The sequence below is a fragment of the Erithacus rubecula genome (assembly GCF_903797595.1).
Source record: "Erithacus rubecula genome assembly, chromosome: 3".
NCBI classification, from domain to species: Eukaryota; Metazoa; Chordata; class Aves; order Passeriformes; family Muscicapidae; genus Erithacus; species Erithacus rubecula.
This window is the reverse complement of record NC_136689.1, coordinates 117183270-117209352: the sequence shown is the minus strand read 5'-3', so window position 1 is coordinate 117209352 and position 26083 is coordinate 117183270. Positions and strand designations below refer to the sequence as shown.

General features: G+C 39.7%; 1 protein-coding gene across 2 annotated transcripts; it reads right to left on the bottom strand.

The window, feature by feature from the left end:
- RDH10 (retinol dehydrogenase 10) lies at window positions 1-25731 on the bottom strand. Of its 2 annotated transcripts, none has more exons than XM_079301563.1 (6): window positions 25290-25731; window positions 24653-24891; window positions 5182-5280; window positions 3740-3885; window positions 3302-3433; window positions 1-1394 (listed from the first exon to the last, which is right to left on the bottom strand). In XM_079301563.1, the coding sequence occupies exons 1-6, from the start codon at window positions 25579-25581 to the stop codon at window positions 1271-1273; spliced, it is 1032 nt and encodes a 343-aa protein (XP_079157689.1). In that variant the 5' UTR covers window positions 25582-25731; the 3' UTR covers window positions 1-1270. The 2 variants fall into 2 exon arrangements, with proteins under 2 accessions (XP_079157689.1, XP_079157688.1); XM_079301562.1 differs by having other exon boundaries at window positions 24653-24888.
- Window positions 25732-26083: the final 352 nt, after the last annotated feature.

Below are 26083 nucleotides of genomic sequence, written 5' to 3'. Positions count from 1 at the left end.
TTTTAAGGAAAAGGTGGCTCACTTTAATAACCACAGGCATTGGTCACTATTTAACAAGACATTCTAAAAAAGTAATCACAATTTTTCTGATAGTAGTTTACAAGTGGATGGTATACATTAAGATACAGAGGTAGAATTTCACTTTTACAATGCTTCACTAATACAGATTACCAAATTCAAGGCACAAAATTGTTTGCTTTACAAAAAATACTGTAAAAATGTAATTTGCTGTTCTACAACATGAGTACAACTCAAAAAAATCTTTACACCCTTTCATATTCTGAATGTAGAGTTGCATCAGGCATTATTCTATTTTTCCTTTGCTAATAATTGGCATATGACCAGCACTTACATAAACAATTTGTATCTCAGCTGAGTTGCTTTGTCTTTTAGGCACAAGTCCAGTTAGAGAATTTAACACAACAGTTTCCTTGGGATAGGAGAACTGTCAGAAGCAAGAATGAGGAAGAAGAAATGAAACATGTAGTCCATAACAGTAAATGGGACTCTGACATATAGAGGGAGATGGAACAGAGCATTTCAAATTAAGTCAACATGGAAAAAAAGTCAAATTAGATCACTGACTGCTTTCCTAAAAAAATCCAATTACAAGTTTGCTCTGACAGCATGTAAGACATTCATTCGCCTTTGAATTGGCAGAGATTTACAAATTTCTTTTCATCTTTGTTTAAATAGAACACACACAGTTGCAACAAAAGAGAATTACACCACAATTTGGCCATGTGTCCTTTAGAGAACTTGGGTGAACAAGTTGAAGAGATGCATTCAGAAACTGTCCTTGAATTTGCTGTAAGATCATGAGCAGTAGCTTGAATTGCAAGATTTCTCTCCTAAGTAATGTAGGCAAAGTCAAACCATTTCTGAAACATTCCATCTTCTGGTTGGAGACAGCTCTTAGAAGCCTTAGCAGACTAAGGAAGAGATATCACACAGTGCATCCCTACAACAAGTAGTATGACTAGTTTACTGTACAGTGATACAGAATACAGTGATATTCTAAAGGACAATGGTGGCAGCTACATTGTAAATTCATTTGAGTTACCTATCACATTTCCCAAGTACTCTAGTCAGTTTTATTTACAGTATATAAAAATCGATTGATTTTTAGAGTTCAATACACAGGTTTAGGACCCAAGAGAATGCCACAGTAAGATGTTGACATTTGCATCCGTTAGATGCAAGTGCACTTTGCAATTCAGTCATGTAACATTATTGCATTCACCTATAAATGTTAGTCCATCCAGAACTGTTAAATTCCGTTTTTTGCTTCGTTGTTGTTTGTAGCCTGTTTGCGCTGAGCGATGAAAGGATACATACACTTGTCTGCTCCCAAAAACCGGTACATGCACACAACTGCTTCAAACGGCAGAATGCTGGGAAACACAGGTTACAGGTTTGTTAGAAGGCAGCATAAAACAAAAACTCTGCTTACATACACTTGTAAGTACATGTACTTGGCCTCCTTAAAAATATAATACCTATTGGAGAGTCTTTTAAAAAGACTTAAGGGATTTTTATTTCACAGGAAAACTTTAAGAATTTAAATTCTAGAGTTCCAACCACACAGGCAAGGAGAAGGAAGATGTTCATTCACGTGCTTCCACCTTAGACCAGATTTTCTGTTTCTTCACAAGCAGTGTGATAGCTTGTTTTAAAAAGAGGGGTGGGGGGATGGGGGAGGAGGCAAGGGTATCACAGAAGGCCTGGTAAAAGCAAAGCATCTGCTAAAAGCCACATCAGCAGAGGTCATCAGACATTTAAGATATTCTTTAATGTGGGATTAGTGTTAGTTAATGCCATTCTTTGATCACCAGATGTCTAACAACCTTGATTTATATTCTAAACTCAATCATCCATCCTCAAGAAGAAAGGTCCAAAGTAAAGAGAGCAATTTCCTTCTCCCCTTTAGATAAAATTCCAAGAGGTGATTATGTGATGGATACCTGGCTACAGATCCTCTCCTTGTTCTCACAAGAAGAAAATATTGTTTTTATTTCAAGTGTAATACCCAGGAGCTCTAGTAAAGGAATCAAATGGGATTCCTCAGCCCCTGGGAACAGCAGCAGGCACTTGTTCAGTGGCAAGCAGTACAATTCCAGCCATTAGGAGTAATGACCACTGAAGCCACCTAGAAGTAGATGACACTGGTACAGGTGTCTTCAGTGCCAGCAGTACTGCTTGTGCAGTGACTGGAGGGCCTTTGATCTAAAGGCTGCTGCCTGGGGCACGGATTATGCAGAAGCTTTGATCTCCCTGTTGGAAACTGAAGTGTTGAACCAAGAAAACCCAAAGGGCTTTTGATGTGGCTGCTGCTGCGTAAGGCACCGCTTGTGCAGGAAGCGCCCTCCGAGCTTCTGGGTGAAGGAGTTAGTCCTTAAATATACTGACAGTGGCCTTCCCTTGGTGCCAGAAGAGACACACACATCTCTCTTCCAGGAAAGAGGTGAGCAGTGAGTAAAGATACCTCTATTTTTCAGTAAGCCTGTCCACCAAGGAACACTCAAGCCAGAGGAGAATAAGTAGAATAAAAAATCACCAAGGTGTTCAGTTTCAACCATCCCTTGCAGAAAGAAAATAATAAAATGCTGTATTTTATAGGTTCCCCCTACACACTACAGATTTAAAACAAAAGACACCTGTGAAGCAGTTCTCCATAAACTAGAATTCAAGTGGTGTCATATCACAGGGATTGAAGCAGCTCCTGCATTATCCTGAATCATTGAAATGTCAGCCTGGTTATAGATTGAAGTAGTTTTTATCCTAAAACTGCAGTGTGTTATAATGAAAGAAGTAATTCCTTTAAATAGACCTTTTACCAAACTTAGGCTCTGAAAATTTGTTCTGAAAGTTGGTAGATAAATTTTAGTTTATCCACCATATCTGTGCAAGTTCTGAAGAATCTGCAGGTAGTGAGGCCTTCTCACACACTTGTTCTAGAAAAAAAAGCAGGTAGAGATTCCTCTGCTGATAGTTGCCTCATGCTCCATTGCTAAAGAGGAACTCAAACAGCAGAACTAAAAAAGTCTCTTGAAAAGAAAACAGGAATCCAAGGAGGATGGAAGATACAAGAAGGTTAAAAACAAGATGTACAGATACACGGGATCTCAGCTAAATGAATTTTCCCCAGGCAAGCAACCAACAAGCATGCAAGCCAAGAGAGACTCAAGAATTCTAGCAAAACAGCACCTATGGCCTGTGTGGGTGGGAGGGTGCTTGTATCAAGACATGCTTGTGTATTTTGTGGATTGCCTTCCCAAATAACTGGCACTTCAGTTCTTACCTTTTCATGAAGGTGACCATATACATGAGGCGAGGTGTGCAGATCATGGGCTGGTCTGTAAGGATGGCTCTCATAGCCTGTTTCACACAGTATTCAGGTTTCAAGGGTGGAAGGAAAGGCTCAATTTCTTTTCTGGAACATTTGATTACAACAGATCAATATGATACATAAAGGACCATAGACCCCAGTGAAAGTTCATTAACTCAATTTCTTTGGAACTTGCTTATATTCACTGTTAAGTTAAAAAGACTATAGTTTAAAAGTTTTATTGCCTCTGTACAAAAGGACAGAAGGCAATGAATTCAGAGTCCTGTTTTGAGCCTAACACCAACATATACTAAAGCAGATATAATACTTAATATATTTATGGTAACACCTAAGTTACCTTTAAACTTTTATGACACTACAAGCACAGAGCAGAAGGAGAATTCTACTCACCTGATCCTGCACCCTCTAAACATTCCTGTATCTACAAGGTAAGGGCAAACTAAAGTAGTTTTGATTCCATCCTTTTCAGCAGCCTTCAATTCATGGCTCAAAGACTCATGGAAGCCTACAGCTCCAAATTTGCTGGCACAATAATCCTGTGTTGGCAATGAATGAAGCAGCAGAAAAACAAAAAAAAGACCGATATGACTATATGAATGATGTTCAAAGCCAGCATACCTGAGATGATTCTGCACAGATTTTCAAAGCAACAACAAAAGACACCCACTGAATAGAGCACCACATCAACTCATTTATCACTTTACTTTTGAGGTAATTAGTACAGAACCATGAAAGCAGGAAAGCTGAATGTAGGAGGATATTACCTTGGATTCAAATCTTTGAATCAGGCAGGCTCACATAACAAGTTACTCCAATTACCAGTTTGCTTAATAATAAATGGAGCAACAAAGGACTGAGATACCTAATACTACCTCTGGCCAGATTTGAAAGAGCTTGAAGAGTTGGCAGGGCATAGGTGTAAAAGTCTTAAAAGTGTTATTTTTAATGTTAGTTTCAACAGAAGACACAACCAAGACTTGAGTTTTTCTATGAGATACAGAAAAAGCTCGAATGCTACTGCTGTCTATGCAATTATTTTTTTATTGTTGCTGAACTCTGTGTTTTCACTTGGATGTGTCCATCTCTGCTGGTGGCCACACCTAGTCTAGGAAATTCCTAGTAGCTTTCTCAAGACAGTGAACACTCTAAAAAGCCCTAAATTACACCATCTTCATTTATTATGTTATGAAACACTGCAGTTTAAGGTCCTGGATTGAGCCTTACCTATAGACAAGAAGCCTATGCTTATGGGGTAATAGGATATTTTAGACACCTTAATTAATTTCCACTAACTGAATGCTTTTTGTTCACACTTGCATTTATATTAACGACTCCAGAAACAAGACCAGCTCTAATCCTAACCTATTTTTATGCACTAGACAAGTCCCACAAAGAGCTGCCAGTGAAGCAGGTGAGCCATACATTCTAGAGGGTTTGCAGTCATTTCCTCATAGAAACAAGAAATATTGCTTTTGAAAGCCCTTGCCTTTGGCTTCAAGCTTAGCACTGAAGATCTTTACAGGAGTAGGTTAAATGGCACCTTTCAGGTTCCTAAATTTATCAGGTAACTCCAAGATCACCTGGCATTCTGGAATCCCCAGACATCCCAGGCTTTTACTCTAAGTGCCAACTCCACCATGCAAGTAAGTGAATGCAATGCCTGCCCAAGTCCTGTGGCTCCCACTCACAGGGAACCATGTGTTGATATGGCACCCAGCACTACAACCTCCAAATATCTTTGGAGATTTGACCTTATTTCCTCTAGCTGATAATATTAAAGCTTATCTTTGGCAAAAAGTGCCAATATTTTTGTTCATTATAGTATAACAAACCTCCACTCCAGCAGTACTGAATAATCCCAAGGAACTTGCAACTGTCACAATGTGTCCATGGTTCATTTCCAGCATCTTGGGAAGGAATGCTTTAGTGGTCTACAAAGTAAAGAAAAAAAAAGGCACATGTAAACAACAAAAAACCATTTCATGAACAAGTTAGATTAGCAATGAGTTCTCAGAATCTTAGTTTATTATCAAGAATATAGAAATGCAATCATGGTACAGGTTTTGAACTTGAGTTTGTCAAAAATGCTAACAGAAAATGTACAGCTTGTTTGTGAATCCAGATAGCCAGGCAGCAAGGATTATATTTCCAGAAGTCCTAAGGTTAAAGGATCAACTGAGCTCAGACATGTTTATTTTTCCAGAAAAGACTAGTTATCAGAAGGAGATAATTTGACCTTAAAATGGAAGTCACATTTTTTTAAAGACAGAAAAAGAAATGCCAAGTGTTTAATTACACCATCCAGTGAGACCATCTGAGACCAGTACCAATTATCAGTTTTAATTATTTACAGTGCTTTTTCAGTTGGATATTGCTAGTTTTGTCCAAGTAACTTAATGCCTTAGGCATATTACATTAAAAACAGTACTACAGGTAGAATTTCTGCTGTTGTTACTTTTTACCCACAATAGAGCCAACATCTGCAAGGCTGAATTACTTCCCACCTTTACTAGTACCCATAGCACTGCTGTGGCTAAAAAAGATATACATTTCTGTTACCAATTCCTTAAAAGTTCAAAAACAAAACAAGAAAACCCCAAAGCAAGTCTCAAGATGAAACGTTAATTTTAGCCTCCAATTTTTATGTTTTAACAAGGTTTGTTCCTGTTTAAAAGCCTGAGTCAGAGTTAACACATTTAAAAAAATAAGTTTTCAGCAACACATTGAAGGTACTTGCTGGAAAATCACCCCTACCAGAATACCTAACTTTCTTCTTAAGCTGACTCAACACTACCCCATTTTAAATAAATATTAAGCAGAGTATCATATTTACAACAAAAATCAATGAAGTAAAATGCTATGTGTAGTTAAGATGTACTTCAGCTTTTAGGTTGTCAGTGTGCTATACTAGATCACTTTTAAATTGCCCAAGAACTTCAGACAATGCTTTTTAATCACAGACATGCCTAGTTAATATGTTAATCTATTAGTGACAGAGCTACCAATCTATTCCAACTCACTCAGTACCATGAATGCTTTATCCTCCCAAAAACCTATTCTTCCCATGTAATTTGTATCCAAACTCAGAGCATGCAAATGCCCCTTAAGTATTTTCTACTTGCTTAATTGTTGGTCTGAGTCTTGTCAGCTGCATTCTTAAAAAGACATGCAAACTACAGCTGAATCAATCTAATTCCATTCTTATGCTGTCTGCATTTTCCAATCACAGACGTCAGGACAGTTTTGCTCTAATGATTTTCACATGTTCTTGTACAACATTTTTGCCTGCAGGTGTTAAATGACTAATCCAGACCTCCTAACACCACACAAAAGAGTGTTTTCACTGGACAGCTGGCAGATGATAGAAGATTAACAGACCTCCTGACTCCTTGCCTTTTCTACTGTTGATTCATACAACTCCTAGATTCTGTCATAACTACATAACAAAGCTAATTATAAAAAAATAATCTGAGAGCAAGCTGCCTTGCATTTGTTTCTCTCCTCATGGCAGGGATCTCTAAACCTCTTACACAGAGCCTCGGACAAGAATGCAGTTTGCTGTTAAACTAATCTGTGCCAGGCACACAAAGTTTCAGCCTCTCTCCCCATGTTGCATGGCAACAAAGCCCAGTCATCATCGGGCAGCACCACCCGAAAGAGGCTGCGCTTGCACGGCACTGAAGCCTCAGAGTGCTCTTTATTTGCAGCCTGCCTTGCACACTGCAACACCAACAGTGTGCACACTCACCCTGATCCCCCCTGCTATCCCTGTAATCCATGCTCCCAGCTCAGTCCTGCTAAACAATTTACTCCACTCCCCAACATTTGTCAGCTCCATCAGCAGCTCCCACTTATGTCTCGGCTATCTGTCCACATCACATTGGAATGACTGATTGCCACCTCACATTGCCAGAAAGCTTGATAATGCAGAATGAAGCTCTGGCTGCAAACCACAGCAACTACAGAAAAGGGGCCTTGAAGTTTGTCTTGGGGGAGAGAAAGAAAAAGAAATAGTAACAGATTTTTTTCCTACCACTTTCAAGGCACGAATCAGTATTGTCTTCCAAGAGATGAACATGCAAGTGCACCAAGCTATTATCTTTACTATGGCACTGCTTTTTTTTCCTTTCTGTTTTGCTGTTTTTAATATAGTGAACTATAACTACATGTCTGTAAGTGTCTATGTTTAGCTTGGCTGAGGAAGAGAACTTTCAAAGTCATATATATGTACATATGTATATATATGAATAAGCAACATAACCAGAGTAGTAAATTTCAGAAAGCCCATTCAACTATGCTATACTATTTCAAGGCATAAATATTATTAAAACAGAGTTTTCAGAGCTTGTGGCTAAAGTAATTCATTTTCAACCAGATAAAATTGGCACACAAAAAACACAGCTCATTGAGGACACTTTTGGGTGATGTCTTCAACATCCTGAAGCAGCAGAGCTACAGAGACTTCATGCAAGTAATCTCTTAAAGGTCATTTATGGCTAAGATGGAAAAACAAACAAAAAACCAACCAGCTCCTCTGCTTTAAAGACAATTAGAAATTCATGGAAATCTTTGCATGAGACCTCAGTGTTCTGAGACAGCCTGTTCAGAGCCAGCTCCTACACTTTGTCATGGCACATTATCCCACAAATCCATTTAAAATCTGAAGCTGAGAGAGTCTATCAAGATAGCATTAACTATCATATGTAGAAAACAGCAGTCAACTCTCAACATCCCCACTAAATGGATGTCAGAGAAAGTCATCTCGATTGCTGCCATGCTCCAGCCATCTGCAGCAGCTGGGAGTCAGCACTGAAAACAAGCACTGTCAGAGGCAGACACACCCTACCGGGGGATGCATTTCCAGGCTCAGAGTAAAGGCTTGCCCACTGCTCCTCCCAGCCTCCTCTCGCTGGGAAAAACAATCCCAAAGTGAAGTTATTCTTTCGTGGTATAAGCAATCCCCAAATAAATCAGTGCTCTTACTGAGCTTCTGGCACTGTACACCTCCTTGATCAAAGCAGCTCCCTCCATACTCTGGTTCCCAGTTTTTCTACCAGTTACATAAACCAGATCAACCTAGTTTCTTGTTTCTAGCTCCTTTCAGATTCATTCAGCTACATCTGCCTACCAGACCTGAAGTCTTCTGTGTGCTTGTTGTGCTGCTGACAAACTAGTTGAGAGTTTGACTGGTTTAGGGCAAGATGCCTCCTGGGTGGCCTTCCCATCTGGAGTTTGTCTGAACAGGTACACAGACCACATTAGTCTTCTGAGGTGAAGCATGGACATGCTAATCCTCCATTTAAAAAAAGAAAAATGTATATTAGAAGACACCAAGAAAAAGATGGTTTTGTCCATGGCATTAGAGGTCATGAACCAGGCCCCCAAAATAATTCAAATCAAGTCAAGTGGTTTAATTGAACTATCTGCCTTCTGGTTTGATCCTTGAAGCTTCAGTTTTACCTCTCACAGCTGCAGAAGAAGACATTTAACCAAAACATAAAAGTATTTAAAGTCAGAGCTGGGTCATTTATTCATGACAAACACACTGCAGTTTTCAACACTGAGGGGAAACCAGTAAGTGGAATATAGAGGATGAAAGGAACTGATGCATCAAGTAAACAGTCAGGAAAGTTCTGCAGTATTCTACATGAAGAAATGCAAGTTAAGCATCTTCTTTACCTAACATGAGCTTTTTTTTTAAGGAAAAGAAACCTCCCCCCCAAAAAAAAAAAAAAGCAAAAAGCAAACCCCAAAAGCATAGTGAAAACATGGATTTTCTAACTTGCAGTATACTGTAGATAGACAGAAACTAGGTAGGATAGACAGAACATATAAAGCTGTTGTGGACAGAGTACAACTAGGTTTAAGTTTTTTGGAATCTAGAGATCAATTTCTAATCTTCTGAGCATTTTCCTCTATGCTTTTGAATATACCAGTAAGACCAAACTATTCTCAGTAGCTGTAACCAAACTTCTATTTCATGTGCACACAGCTCAAATGACTTATTTCTCACAAGTGTGAAACTGAACAAGCATTTACATGTCACTTCATAGCTTTCGTAATCTGTTCTCAACATTTTGGTTTACGGCAAATTAACTTCTAACAGTCTAGCACTTCTTCCCTCCCCTTCCCCAAATTCTTTAGTTCCATTCTTAATGAAACAAAACTCCAAAGATTGTGCAACACAAAGAGCAGCACAGCTGCAATGTCAAGACAAATTAGTTTAAATACAGCAAATGAGAATATGAAGAAATACTGTGTTTGGGAAAGTGATTTTTTTAATTAAATTTTGGATTAATTATTTTTAAAGAAGAAAGCAAGCATCCACAGAAAACAATGTTAGCTGTATGCAGCTCAAAACAACAGATACTGAATGCAGAAAGCACACCAAAGTAGAAAAGTATATGCTACCTCATATTTAGAAAGTTTCCTTTATAGCAAAGAAAGAAATAAACAGGTACCAACACATAAGGTCCTCTAAGTTTGTCTTTTTCAATACAATAAGTTTTTTCATACTTTCTGCCTTCTGACAACAGTCTCTTAAAACTATTTTAATAAACAAGCTGCATCACTGTAAGATTGAAATATATTTATGCCACAACTCATTTTCCATACAGCTCCTTCAGGTAAGGAGCATGGCTATTTTTTTTGAGACTTAACAAAAGAGGTGAGTTTTTACATCACTAGTTATACACAACAGTGGTGTATTAGTATAACAGAAAACATTTTCTCCCAAGCCACAGCTATTCCTGATTGCCAGAGCAACTGCCTAACAGCACAAATACATGCACTTTTGAGTAAATGTATTGTTTCATCTTCATGTTAAAAACTATTCAGGCAGATCCAAGAAGCAAAAATGGTGTGGTTAGGCAAGGACACTCACATCCAGAAATCTCTGGGAAATAAGGTACCAGAGACCATAGCAGCCTTGTGCCACACATTAGATGATTTGTTAGCTTAAGTAACAGTGACAAGAAAAAAGTTTTTAATCTAAAATACATGTTACATCCTGTCTCTCCCTTAGCATGGACATGCAATCTTCTTTTCTTCCTATTCTTCTTCACAGACTACAGCAGAGCACACAGAGCTCTCTTATTCCTGTGCAGGACAGCATGTGGCCACTCCACCACAGAACCAAACAGATTTCCACACAGTCCAGTTTCTTGTTCCATTCCAGTAATTGAGAAGAAATGCACCAAGGTCTGGCAACAGAGCACCTCTAACTTTTCTGCAGTATTACCTGTAGTAGGTTTGGCCAAACTATGTGGTATTGCACTAATGCACCACTATGTATGTTGAAAGGGAAAGGAAGGTGCCTGAAAGGCAGAACACCCCTATGGCAAGCTTATCAGTAAACACAGTGAAGTTATTTTCAGCTATAGCCATATAGCCCAGATTATTTCAGAAGACAGCCACTTTACATACAGTTTATCAACACAGATTAAAACCTTGTTTTCAGGATTACAGGGGAAGTTCTCATCAAATGGTTTAAGAATAGGCTTCAAAAATATATCCTAGAACTCTTTCTTAGGAGGATTTATCCAAGTTAGGCAATGCAATATCCAAAACGCCTTCTCACACACCAAAGCATAAATGCAGGTTTGCAACTTCATTTACTTTCCTTATAGCTTTTTTAAATTTGGTTCCAAAGAACTGAGAATAATTACTTGTCATCTGCACAAATCTCAATTACTTTTCCCATATAGCCCCCACATCCTTCCTGAATTCCCCTCTACAAGTATCTCTGAAATGTCCACTTAAGGTGGGAATAGTAACTGCACTATGACTACACAAAAACACCCAGTACTGAGTTGAAGACTGGAGAGACCACACAATGCAAAGGATGTGGCTCTGACAGTAACAGGCTGAATACAGCAGGCAGACAGAAGTCTACAACTACTGTTGACCTTGTTAACACAAGGGACCAAAGCTGTACTTTAAAGGACCTCAGATGTCTCTGCTGACTGTTTTCAAGAACTGCTGGGCCCCTTCTGGATAATTAGCCACTGTCTAAGTAAATATTTGAATAGCTGTAGAAATTAGAACTATTTTTGATCTTTGGTTTCTATTCTCAAAAAAAAATGAAATACAGGTCAAAACTACAGTCCTCCTAGAGTAATAAATTTAAAGATAAAGTCATATTTCTCAATTTTATGGACTACCCAGAACCTTATGAAGCAAAAAGGATCAGGAGATAAACATGACTTACTCAAGCCAAGCTTTCATAGGTGGCTTTGTTAAAAGCAAAAAGGCAAACTATTCAAGGACTGTCCTTAAGTGTGCCTTGCACAGGCCCTGCATTCAGAACAAAAAAGCTAGACCTTCCAATATTTCATCTCAAAAGAAGTCCCTTTGTTATTTATCTCTTGGCAGGCAACATAACCTTCAAGTTCTCACTGAAGGTTTATTTGTCCTTCACATAAAAACCCACTGTTTTGGGGCCACAGGGATTCCTTTAATGTTGAGCTGCACCAGCAGTTAATGCTAAACATACATGCACACTAATAATGCTACGATTGCCTCACAACCAGGAGCCCATGAAAGAGCATGACAGACTTAAACAAAAGTATGTAATGATGAGTAACACAGAAGCTCCACACATACACTCCCCAATACCTTGGATAGCCTATATTTGCAGACAGAGTGAAATTACAGATAAATCTACTCAGTTTAAGAAGTGATGATAATAAAATAAAGTAAATATCCTAAAGACATAAGTCACAAATGAAAAGAAACAGTCAACTTAAAACTGTATTTAATTTACTGAGAAATAAGCATACTTTCCTTCTCTCCCAGCTCTGCATGAAATACTGCATTGAATTACATGAAGTCTTAGATTAGTAAAACCACAAGCTCTTACTTGATTCACTTGGTTTATAATTTATTATTAATTTATGGAAGTAATTTTCTCTACCCTCATGACCAATCTACATACATAAAATCCCCTGCTTCTCAATAGCCAAATCAAATCAGCTGAGAAGCACCAAACTTGTAGAAAATTAGGTTAAATCTTATTTATGGAAGTTTGTAAGTGGGTTTTTTAGCAGCAATAAGCATCTGTCACACTATTTGCTGAAGAACAACTATGCTACAGCCCACATTTACATTACTATATTGTTTAGCATTTGTATTGTTTAGGGTTCAGTTCCAGAATTTCCCCAGTTTTCAAAGCCAATAGTCACCACTTCTCCTATGAAGAGTGGCTCTTCTTTTACATGAAGTTAACTCATGTCGAGTTTCAGACAAAAGCTGAAACTGAATTAAATAGTTTCCTTAATCAGAACTTAGTGCCACAAAGCTGTTTACAATGGGTAGACAGCAAAGATAAGATAAGTAATGCTATTAAACAAAAAGAGCACACAGGAAACTAATACCACTAGTTATCTCTCAAACATTAATCATTGATTTCCACTCTTTACTACTAGAGCTAATTATGCTATGCCTAGGGCAACTGAACATTGCCTGACTAAATTGCCTTTTGTATAGTTTGTTAACAAGGCTTAGCTGTAAAAGGCTGTGTCTACAGAGTGAGGGATATGAAAAATGCTTAGAGAAGGACATTGCAAAAGAAATTTTTATTACTGTTGCCTTAGCACATCAGTACATTGTCTCCTCCTCCTTTTAAGGGCTTAATTTCCTCCAGTCTTACCCCAAACTGGGGCAGAAAACAGCTTTGTTCTCCCTCTCAACTAAAGTGTAGGTTAAGTACTCGAGAACACTACCTAAAGTAACACAGTTCTGACTTCAGAAACTTGCCTCCTGAGCACCAAGGTGGAAAAGGTGTCATTGTAACCTTTACAGTGCTCTGCTGCTAAGCAGATTCAAAGGTCTCTTCACCAGGTTTTCTGCATCCCCCACCACTGCATCAAACTAGATTTTATGTACACCATAACCTAGAGCAGGGGTTTAAGTACATGGAACATAGGCAAAGGTAGTCCCAGTTTCTCCTTAAGAACACTTCACTTCTGTTTAGGAGTAATTGCCTTATATAGTTTCTGGGCATGAAGAAATTCAGGTATTCAAGCTGAACTATCCTTATCACTATCTGCATTTATACTTCGGTGTGTGAGAAGGCATTTTGGATATTATTATTATTAGCAAATGGAATTCAGAGCCTTTATGTTATTGGTATTCAGTCTCCACCTTTCTGCTCCTGAGAACTTCTGTATTTTTTCTTCCTAAAGCATTTTAGATTTACATACTTTTTAAAATTATTTCTATCCTAATATGCCAGGCCTGTCTTGTAAAGTGTCCAATCCTTCTAATGTCTGTATGCCACCAGTCATTTCTGTGCAAATATGCAGCTTTTTAAAGGACATGCTTGTATATATACAATACCATAAATGCACACTGACTTGTCCACCTGCATTTGCCAATATTGCTTGGCTGATGTATAAGTGCTTCCTATATATGCAGCAGTACACAACTGCTTCAATCACTGATTATATATTTGGACTTCTTCCCTCCAGAGTCATCTGCAAGTCTCTGATTTCATGTGGCTATGAAAAACAAAGCACACCCTCACAGGTTGCCCAGAGAGGTGGTGAAAATCTCCATCCTTGGAGGTATTAGAAAGCTATTTGTGCACAAGCCTGGGCAACAGGCTCTGGGTGGCCCAGCTTGAGCAAGGGAGGTTGGACCTGATGACCTTCAGAGGCCACTTCCCACCTCACTCATTCTGTGAATCTCCACTTAAGGACAGCAACTCCCTGCTCAACAGCCCATTGCCTCTTCCTCTCACAGAGGAAGAAATTCATAAGCCAGCAGAGACCATCACTGTATTAACTGCAAGTCTACCAACACAATCTTTAACTGGAAAGGATGCAAACTCCTCTGCTACATCTCTCCTGTATCTCTGACAGGAGCTCTTGCCTGCAATAAATTATCCTGCTCTGAAACAGTGTCTGCTCTACTTCCATTTCTCCCCCTCCTTTGGTCTCAAGTCTCTCCAGCTGGAGGAGGGCTCAATGAAGCAATGCAGAGCACCCAGTTGAACTTTGTGTGGAATTAACATGTTTTCAGCCAAGTTCAGCACATACATGTACCATACTGCTTTCAAAAATTAATTATGTTCCCCTGGCTATCAGAAGTCCTCCAGTAACTATACTATCATGCCAGCTTCTTTAGGACATTCTGAGCCTTGGTCAGAGCAATCCAAACATAGTGGATTCTTGACACTTAGCAATGAACAGAGAAAAAATATCTCTGCCTAAGCCATATAAAAGTGCAAAACAATTGCCAATGATGTTTGTTGTAAATGTCAAAGTAATCTAAAAGATCAGACTGAATAATAGAGGTAAGATGGCATAGTAAGAGGGCTGATGGAGGCCCAGCTATGTGTTTAGTCTGCCTTATACTGAAAAACAAGCAAGTCTAGACAAAGTGGAACAAATGCATACCTGCAGACTTCTCCAGACAGCACAAATTCAGGGCATAACTAAGCATGAGAACTGAAGGTTTCAAAGAACTCACTTTCAAAAGCTAATGTCTTCCCTCCTGGTCAAAGGCATTTTATTAGACAAGCTGATATTTATTTTCCATAAATATTAATCTCTTTCTACTCTCAGACTATCATAGCTATCAAACCACAATTACTATTCATTTAAATCAAGTATTACACAGTTGGCAGCCACTGAAAAGTAAAATGCATCTTAGAAATACAGCCAAGACTAACAGAGCTCCAATGTGGCTGTGACAGCACAGACACACTCCTGCAAATTCAGAAATTTAAGTTACTGCCTAAGTAGGTAGCAGCACCAACTTTGTATTCTTCCCCAGGCATCTACCAGTAAAGATGACCTAAAAATATTTTTATTCAAATGTCAAATTTGAAATTACTTTAGAGTTTTTCTACTCAAGTGAAACAGGAAGTTAACACTTGCCTACTCCCTTCCACAAAAGGTGGTTTAAGCCCTGCTGAAGTCAAGTGACTAGAAATTCTACTTTGTTTATATACTGACAAATGGCTGTGTCAAAGGACTTGCAGCATTTCAGAGCTATGTTGACATTAGTGTAACAAACACATTAGTCCCTCACCTTCATTAGCACAAGTTTGCAGCAAATGTCCAACCATTTGGAGAACAGTTATTTATTGCCAGCTATTTGATAATCTTGACAAAAATGAAAACATGCCCCTATGAGTTTGTGAAAAATCCACATAACAAATTAATTTTAGAAAAAAACTATTAGATAAGAGCTCAGAATACTTTGTTCAGTGAACAAGAACACAATCCAACTTTTAAATACACATTTTTCTCCAGCTTGCCATAAGCTTAGTCATCTCCTGGAATATTTAGTAAAACTTGGTATTTTAGTCTACAGGTTTCCAAAACATTACTAGAGAACAGTACTGTCAGAACTACTTACAAAAATATGAAGTCATCATTCATGTTTTATGATTTATGTAGTAGGCTTTTTAAGAAGTGGCTAAGCAGAAAAGGACTGTCATTTCATAGATACCTTAAGGCTAGTACCTCTGTAACAAGGCAATTGCTAGAGTACATGCAGGCAGATAAAAGCTGAGTCATTTTACTCATCCTGCCTAACTCAGTCCCCAAGTCATTGTTTCAAATAATTTCCTTCATAATAAGGAAAACAATTATGGTACAATCAAGTATCTCAAAAGAGGAACAAGACTAGAAGGAAAGTTTCCCTTTCCACATAGCAGTGTTACTTAGTGGAAACAAAACTAGGGAGGATGATACAGCTGAACAGAGATTTAGCTTTAGTATTTCTTTAGGAGACAGAATGACCCTAAAAGACTGACTTTCTGCAAAATAACTCACTGAACAAGAAGTAACATTTTTTAAATGCATGAAGCTTTTAGGTTTTTAAAAGCTTAGGTGTTCCTGTTTCATATTACTCCCCACCCTCCCAAAAAAGGGTGCACAAAAACCAAATAATCTTAGCAGGTAAATTTTTGCTTCATAAGCCAACAAATGATCAAAAGACTCCAGCTAATACAGTGACTAAACCAGCAACTAATGCAATGTTCAAAGTTTCTGCTTGCACAGGCATTTTAAACACCAGCAAACTACTCACTTTCTTAGGAGTGAGTTTCCAGAGAGAGAAAGAAATATTTCCTTTGCCTGTCTGTGGAAACTATGCTTATTTCCCACAGGCTGAAACATGGTTCCAGTCTGGTTTTTTTTCCCACATTCTGTGTTGGTAAAATTGATTTCCAGAGAAGTCAAACAGTGCAGTAGGCACAGAGATCAGAGCAATCATAGCATTGTTTCAAGGTAAAGCTAAACACAGCTAAAGCTAAAGCTTTAAACACAACATTACCTGATGTGTACAGAAAACTAGCTTGCCTTTATCTACGGGTTTTTAATAGTTGTAATTAAAATACTGCCATCGCTTTTGAAGTTATTATATTCAGACTTATGCCAGTGGAGGATTTGCTACAGCCTGGAATCATTTATGACTACTTAATTATGAGGATATAAATCCTACCAAAAAAAAGTCCAAGAATGAGGTTTTACTAGGATAATCAGAGGCCCTGTTCAGCTATGTGATTTTATCCTATTCCTCTTCACCTTTTCTCCCACACACTGGCTACTCCAAGACTGAAATGCTGATGAGGTGGTTCTAGTCTCCAAATAGAAAAATGGATCAACTTGGACAAGAAAATTGTTTTCCACCCTGCAGACAAATTAGTGAGCTGAAGCAGCTCACCCAAACATCAGCTGAATATAAAAACTAGTGCAAGGTAAGATGCAGATTCAAGGGATGATCCCACAAGACAGACTACCATCACTATGCTGCCTTCTAGTTTCATCCTAGATCAACACAATTTTTGGACAAGTTACTTTAAAACACACACTCATGAGCTTTTTCAAAAAAACACTGAAAAGGGGAATGCTTGAGAAGCTGTCACACAAGTTCAAACAGATGGCAGTAGCAACAAGCACCAGGGCACATTTAGGTGCAGAATTCAACAGCCAAACAAACTTGAATTTCAAAAGGCTCACACCAAGTCAGCAACCTCAGTTCCACAGCTGTTCCAGCATTCCTTGGCCTACCATGCCCTCCTATCCCAGTTGTGACAATTCACTCGTATCAACTGTTAATTTGACTGACATATAAATCATTTTACTAATATAATTATTTACAAGAACAGTGTTCATTCAGAAGTGAAAGCACAGATGTAAATCTCCTCCCATTTGTGACATATCTGCTTCCAAACTAAACTCTCAACCCCCCGAGATTCTACTAATCTCCAAGTCTATGCTTGCTCACCTACACTGTAACTGCATTTTGAAAGACTCAATTTTTAGCAGACAAAGAAGTCTAAGACCATATAAAAGCATATAGCATCACATGTAAATCAGCTTCAGTTTGCCTTTACAGAAAGGCATCTGCCGTTTTTCACAAAAGACAGAGGTATCAGTAACTCAGTTTTACCATCAGTGTCAATAACCAGAAAACCTCAAAGGTCAAAGGGAGCAAGGCTTATCAAGTGAGTGATGCACTGGCTTTTACATACAGAGAATTGTGGAAAGATTTAGTACTAGAGATACATAACAAAAACCTTTCCTCCCAGCAGAAAAGCCCCGGAAGTGAAATCAAAGCATGAGAAGCATTGGGAGAGAATAATAGTTCACAGCTGATAAGGATAAAAGTAGAAAAGATTTAAGAAGTGCAGTGCTAAAATGACAGAGATGGTGCTAGAAAACATAACATTCATCTTTCCTCAGCCTGTCTAGCCAGAGTAACTGATGACACTGAGGGCTATGAAAAAGGATTGCTAACCCATCCAGATCAGTTAAGACAGGTCTTAGGCAGCAGGACACTTGGCTGCATCATAATTAGGATTGCTTTTCTCCACTGAGTGCACAAAGGTGTCTTCAACAATTCTGCTACGGCCACTTGGTTATTAGAAAGTTAGTAACAATGACATAATATTAACTTAGCTGTTTTCATAAAATAAAGGTGGATATTACCTGCAAGATGGAAGAATCTGGAACTTTAAACTCCACTGCCCTCCTAACCTCTACAGGAGAAGAAAGGCATACACATGGTCTTTTAGATGAGTATTTCACTGAAACATAGAAGAGTCACTCTCTCCACTTATGGCAAGGTTAGGCACCATACTAACAAAGACCATAGTCACATTCAAGGTTTTCCTGCCTCCCCACATCCTTCACAAGGAACTGCATAATTGCAGACCAAAGCCAGGTCAGAGGTTTTTGCTTATTCAGCTGACCTACTGTGTTTATAAGGAGGAATATAACCATCACACTGATCACTCATCCAGGACCATGCCTTCAGAGATTAGCAATCCTGAAAACATTCACACAGTTTGCTGACAAAGTCTCCAAGCCTCAGAAAAAAATCACAGGAGATTAAATAGCAAGATTATCCCAAGTGCCTTAGCTCTGCAAGCTACACTGCAACTCCAGCTTCATTTTAGATGGACATAGAATTGCAAGCCACTTAATACTTCAGGTATGTTTCAAGTAGTCTTGGCATGGTCTCTTCTGGACAACTTTCCCTTTCCTTAAGTGAACTTTCACAACGCTTTGCTGTGAAACATAAGTTTTCACCTAAATTCCTCAAGCTCAATACAGTTTAGTGCACAGAAGTAAACATCTGATCACACTTTGTGCTACCACTTTGGACACAAATCTATAGGCAACAAACAATCCATGGGTCAAAATGTGAGAATGTTTTCTGTTCCTTGAGACTTTAAGATTCGTGCACCTTTCAAATGGTGCAGTAAGTTATATTCCAAAGTATGTCTGAGGTAAGCTGTCACAAAAGCTTAGGTGTAACTGAAGCAATTCAAGTAAAACATTGTGGAAGGTCATTTTAGAGTTGTTAGCTGAGAAAATCAAATACTTTACATCAGTGAGAAGGGAAGGAAGGGAAATGAACAAATTCAGCTGTCATTTGAACAAAAGAAGTCAGTGTTCTCCATCACACAAGGAAGATGCTCTAGCACAGAAAGTATATGTAGGAAGGCTGATGTTGTAACGCATGCAAAGAATCTTCAATATGATTTTCCCATAGCCCTGAGCATTGCTAACTGACCAAGAGTGCTGTAATTTATTCTGCTCACACTCCTTTATATGTAACTACTTATTTATCATCAGTATACAGTACACAATGAAGAACCAGGACTCAATAGACTTTAGGGACTAGAGCTGAGAAACATGTGGAACAACTACAGTTTGGTGGGTAGCACTGTAGAATCCCATTTATAGATGCTCAAACTCATGATTCCCACACAAGGCAAATGAAGAGGCGTTCTGCATAAGACTACGACCTACCTACCACCCCATCCCTACAGGCTCAATTATGCATGTTAACTCTTCAGATGAGTACATTGCATTTTTATCCTCTTCCATTACTGCTCTGAAACTTGTATAACATTGGTACTATGGTCAAAGCTCAGACATACAGGCATCTAATAAAAGGGTTTGGGCTGGTATCCCCATCAAAAAGGGGATGAGAAAAACTTAAAAAACATGAAAGTTTTTAAAGTGATCACTATAACTAAAACATGATTACAAAGCTAAGATACAGATATACATAAATTGCAAGATACACGATATAAAATTAAAGACTGCATGATGGTGACTGACAACTGTGCTTGACACAATGCTAGTCCTCATAGACCATAAAATAAACCCATGAGGAAAGCTCTGAACCAGCAGTATTGTGCCCACTTTAACTCCAGAAATATATATCCACCCCTTTATTTTCCATTTTTGCGCTAAGTACACTGCTTTATAGAATAGGAAGGTGCAGTTTTCTAGGGCCTGCATCTGGCAAATATGCCTTCTCATTTGATAGATTCCCTCTATTTTTTTTGCGAAATTAACCCAAAAACACATGAACAGCAGAACCATACCAAAGTACTTACAAGTTTTAAGTATGACTAATATGACTGTTTCCATAGCTAAGAGAATGATTGCTTTTTCCTTCATACTCACTACCCAGCATGCTACCACAGTATATGAAACACATGTGCTGTCCAGGGTAATTTACTGGTGGCATGGAGTTGGAATTACTGAGTAAAGGAAGAGCTAGTTTTGATGATACTTTTGAATCACATACAAATGTTTTGCTCTAACTTGATCCGGCACATTTTTTCAAAGAAACAAGTCAAGAACATGCAGATTAAACTTTGTAAGTGAAATTGTGCATCTTGGGGTATATAATCATGAAACTAAAAAGAAGGAAAAAAACCAACTAAAGCTAAGTTCACTCATCTCAAATACTAAATACAGCTGTGTGGCCTGTCAGTGGAATACTGTGTCTATATTTGATCATAGGTGCTAGAAACAAACCTGGTAGCAATAATTAAAAATTATGCAAACAGGCCACAAGATTTAGCAGGGTATAGTTTCAAATAACATAAGCTGTATTTTCTTCTGCAGAAGATTCAGTGTGCAGACTACATGCAACACTTCTGCATTTGAACTAAACCAAGTATAAGCATAAGTGAGCTTTATTCAACACTAGGGAGCTTGAAGAAAAGACAATACATAAATACTGATACATTATAGATAACTATAGCCTCTCCAAGATTTTAGCCACGCTGTCAGTCTAAGGAGACTAATAAGTACAGGAGCTGCATCAATGGGTACTTGATTTTGTAACTGTATTAACCATCTTCCTAAGGTATATCTAAATTTTCAAGGTTTTCATGAATGCCCTAAATACCTGAGTACTGTTTCTTTTTAATCAGTATTTATCTCCCCTGTACCAATGTTGGGCCATCTAAAAAATTACTTCAATTCTTACAGACACGTCAGCATACCTTCCTAAAAATCAAGCAGCTGTAAATAAATGAACAAAACTACTCAGTCTAAGAAAGCAGTACACAAGTCATTAAACTCTGGGTCCTGGTCTCTCTCTATACGGGTTTCTTGGTTTACTTTTTTTTTTTTTAATATGACAGAGCTGGAGCAGAATGCTTTTGCTTCCCCCTTATGGTAAGTTGAAGAGAACTGTAGGAGGAAAGCTTTAAGCTGAAATATTTGGAGTATCCACATGACAGGGAAAAACAGATCACTAATCTCTCAAAGCTGAGTTCTGTAGACCTGTTGTACAGAAGGCTCTTTATGTCACAGAACTTCAGAACCTGCTCATTGCCCTACCCTTGCCCCTTCCCAGCAACCAAAACTAGAAGGATTGCCCAAGTATAATAGCAATGACCAGTATTAAAATCTATTTATTTATCCAGTAATATATTATTCTTCCAGAAAAAGTATTAGAGTACAAAGAGTACAAAGCTCTCAAATTGTCCCAAAGTTAGGAGTTTGTAGTTCTACTCAATATGTTGCCATTCTCTAAACCACAGTATTCTGATACTTAAGCTTTATTATAAAACTACAAAAAAAATCTGATTCCTATATTTACTAAAATCTAATTTAGCAACAGCTTTAATTTATATTGTGACAACATTTTAAAAATATGAACCCTGACACATCATAGAATGAAAATTTCCCAGTCTGTAGAAATTCAGTTCTAATAATTGACAAGTTCAGTCGAGTTATTATTCTTGCAACAGACCGGCAGGAAAGATAGTGTTACACTTCTGCTACAATTTTATGCATCTGCAAATTATAGTAAACCAGAGCTGGCTTATTTCAAATCAGGAATGGATTTTGTCCCTATGTTTTCAATATCAGAAGCATTCAAGTTATCACAGCATGAAATAACAGGTTTTTAATACTGCAGTGGATTTTATGCTGTGGAAATTGCTACATGATGCAGTGGTGACATGTTTATATAGAACACTCATAGGAAGGATTACACAAATCATGCATGTCAGCAAAATGGAAAGCATCTGTTTAGGCTGTGGCATGCTGCTAAGGCTCTCTTGACTGCCAGTTTGTGATATGGTACACAGCCCAGTTGGAGTCACAGCAGCAAAACAGTGACAGATTTTCATGTCACTGCCTACTGCAGAAGTTGGGCAGCCCTCTGATGGTAGCTGCTAACATAAAAGCAATATCAGAACACCTGCATTCTGCATGGGGAACAGGCAATTCATCTGATGTCAAATGTTTCAAGGGACAGGACTAAAGCCTTATTTTCAGTTTTTACATAGAAACACATTGAGGCTTGATTAATGATCTGGGATGAAAAAGAATTTCCCCTGAACCACTTTAAAAAAAAACAACAAAAAAACCCCCACAAGACACCAAAACCCCAGAAAGTACAGACACTTAACTACTGAAGCAATATTACATGCAAAATCCATGTCTTTACAAAATCCATTTACAGCTTTTTGGACTAAACACCCTCCAAGAATACTTAAAAGCCTACATAATGCTCCAGAGCATTAGCTTTGCTTTTGGACCACCAGTTTAGCTGACACGGAAAAGACTAGCTGTATAAGACTTCACACATCTAGACACATTGTTCTATTTAAGTCAGCATTGACTTGCTTCAAAAAAGTTGGCTTCAAATCAGCTGATTCAGATGATATCTTATGAATTAAGTAGTATTACTTTCAACAGAAGTCCACCCACTATTGGTCAAGCCAATCTTTTCTGGGATTATGAAGGGGAATACAAGGAAAAGAGCTTTGCCAACAGCAAAAAAAAAAATAAAAGGAAAAGCAAAGCAGGACACAGAATCTACAGGAAGTTTACATATGAACAGATCCTCAATTAAATCTAAAGGGTGTTGACTACTCCTTTAAAACTTAAGCCAAAATCTCAAGTTCCGCAGTCCAGACATAGCTCTACCTTCTTGGAGTAATTTTTTTTTAAAAGTCACTTCATGCTAACATTTAAAGATGAATGGAACTGTTATGGAAACCCAATGATAGCAATACTAGACTAAGTTTAGTTTTCTATTACTGTAAGAGACTCAGAACACACAGAGTGCTTTAAAAAGATCTCTGAAACTGTTACAAATAAATGTATGACTTAGGCCTGAAGGAAGAACAGCTGGAGAATTTAGGATCCTCCCATATTTTAACTCATGGTGATGTCATAATTTAGAGTTCTTGGAAACTGTCAATTCAACATTTAAGCCACATCAATAACAGTCATTAAATCTACTACACATCTCTGTTGGCTTAAGCACCAATTTAACTTTTATTAAGGGGAGCACATAGAGCTCTTAATTATAAGAAGCCACATGAGCATTCTCAGAACCTCTCAGATGGCTTTAAAATATATACTTTGAGAGTTTAAAAGAGTTTCTAAACATACTATCTCCTGTGCACTCTCTGCAAGCTTTACAATACATTGGAAAGAGACTGCTCTGCCATTAAGTGTTTCACAGTGCAGATTTGAAGGGGCTCCTTTAGGGTTATGAAACAGCATTTCATTTCCATGTTAAAAAAGTTGGCTTGGGAGGGTCTTCAAGTTTTGAAGATAAGGCATTTTATAAAATTTTATTATGAAAAGGTAAGATCAGTCAAAGAAGGTTTAAGTTGAAGTATATTTCAGATTGCTTAATCCTTTTGTTGTTATGCAAGTGTATTTCATAACCTTATTTGAGGAATCAAAGAACAGTTTTAATACTAACAATGGTCTCAGTCTGACAGCTAATGCTAACCCAAGTGTGCATCATGCCCTCCTTCAACACTCCAATTTATGTAACTCCACACCACTATGGGTCTAAAAATAAACCACATGGGAAAACAAGGTTCAGATGGACAAAAAGAGTAAGACCACATACTTGTTTGCCTGCTAGTTGTGGAGACAGTACCATCCCAGAAACCATAGTTAAGATTGTCTTACTTCTACAGGCAGCCCCCAGAGAAAGCTATGAGGACAAATACACAGGATTCCTGAAAAAGTGTACTTGGCTTGATTTCTTGAGAAATCTTTTTCGCCTTTCGTCCCAGCCTTCAAAAGGAACAATTTGCCTCCAAGGCAATTCAAACAACATTTTCAGCAGGGGTTTTAAAGATTTTTTCCACAAACGTGAAAGTTTGCTATTGTAACCATCATTAAAACAGCATGTTAAAAAGCTGCTAATGTGCTGGCAGAAGAGTATGTGAGGAAGAGTGAGATGTCATTCATTAACAGTAACAACTTTTAAACAGATTCAGGGATTATTGCTTGTAAAGAATTTAATATCCAAAGCTACAGAAATGGCCATAAGACTTAGAACTCTGGATTCGAGGATACAGTTGACTTAAAACTATTTGTTAACAATCTCAAAACCAGCATTCCTATGAAGCAGAACAGTCAGCTCAGAATAAGAAATATCCAAAGCAGCGACCCTACAAGTGAAAAAGAACAAGTGCAAACCTCAAGGAGTTCAGCAGCATCAGATCATTTCCCAAAATCAATTACCAAAGAGGGCGGCAGAGTTTATAGTTACCCAGAAGTGTGCGTGACAGTTAACCATCATGGTCCTCTCGATAAGCTCATCGGGACACTCCAGAAGATGGTGCCCGGAGACCACACCAGCATTATTAACCAGGACAGACACCTCGCCAACCTCCTTGCGGACCCTCTCTGCTGTCAAGTAGACATTCTCTCTCTTGCCCACATCACAGGTGTACGTGTAAACCTGCAAGTTGCAATGGGGCAGCACATCTTTCTCTCCATCTCCAGCTACTAAAGAACACAGATAAGAGAACAGAAGGGGTGGGGGGCAATAAAGTTCTTGTTCATTTTTGACATTCAAACAAGTAGTTTAAGCAGAAACAGCAAACACAATTCCAAACCACCAAAACTTCTATTTACTTCGGTGTCACTGCAGTACACCAGGAGTCAGCTATTTGCAATCGCTGCTCCGTGTTTTAGGGAAAGCCGCAGGTTTTAAAGCCGCTGCTGGAGCCCGAGGCTCCGCGAAGCAGAGCTGCGCTCGCCGCGGCGGGCACAGGGCCGGCTCCGGCTGGCAGCAGCACCGTCGGGGCGGCGGACAGCCCTGCGGCCAGCGGGGCCCGCCGCAGGTGAGCGCTGCCCGGCCGGGCAGGTGAGCGGCGGCACAGCGCGGGGACAGCCCCGCTTACCTCCGGGGGCGGCGGCGGCCGCCTCCTCGGCCATCTCCCGGTAGATGTGCCGCACCATGCCCGCCGTCTCCTCGTTGCTCTGCGTGTTGATGTCCCACAGCACCAGCAGCGCCCGGCGCCGGGCAAACTCCAGGGCGAAGAGGCGGCCCAGGCCGCTGCCCGCCCCGGTGATCAGGCACACCTGCCCCGCCACACTTTTCTCTTTGGGCCGCACCAGCCACTTAGCCGCGGCCAGCACGAACGCCCACAGCACTCGGAAAGTCACCACGAAGAACTCCAGCAGGATGTTCATGCTGCCGGACCGCGGGGCCGGCGGCACGGAGCCTCCCGGCCGCCCGGCTCCCCGACCTGCAGCCGCCGCTGCCCGGGGCCGCCCGCTGCGGGCACCGAGCGAGGCTCCGCTCACGGGGGTCCCGCCGCCGAGCCCCCCCCGTCCGTGCCGCTCGCCCTCGCAGCCCCGCGCCCCGCCTCAGCCACACACGCCGCGGACGGAGCCCGGACACGGCGCTGCCTGCCCGCCGCCTCCCCGTGCTGCCCCGTCCCGCCCGCGGCCCCGCTACTGGCAGTGAACATCTTGCTCGCTCGGCCCCTCTATATAGGGCGGACCGGGCGGCCGAGCCCCTCCCCCGGGCCGGCCCATCCCGCCCCGCATTCCCGGGACCCCCCGCCCCCGCTCCGCTCCGCCCCGCCGCCGGGAGAGGTTCCCGACGGGAACGGGGACGGGGCGGCCGGTGCTTCGCGCGGCCCGGGGCGGGCGGCCCGGCGGCTCCCGGCGGCTCCAACCCGCCCCCGGC

Bases quoted from the DNA above. Each gene is read 5' to 3' on its own strand.
- RDH10 (XM_079301563.1), bottom strand. From the start codon at position 25,581: ATGAACATCCTGCTGGAGTTCTTCGTGGTGACTTTCCGAGTGCTGTGG. The intron at 3,434-3,739 runs GTGAGTAGAATT...CAAATGTTCCAG, and splicing joins TTTAGAGGGTGCAGGATCAG to AAAAGAAATTGAGCCTTTCC. The intron at 1,395-3,301 runs GTAAGAACTGAA...TGTGTTTCCCAG, and splicing joins ATGGTCACCTTCATGAAAAG to CATTCTGCCGTTTGAAGCAG.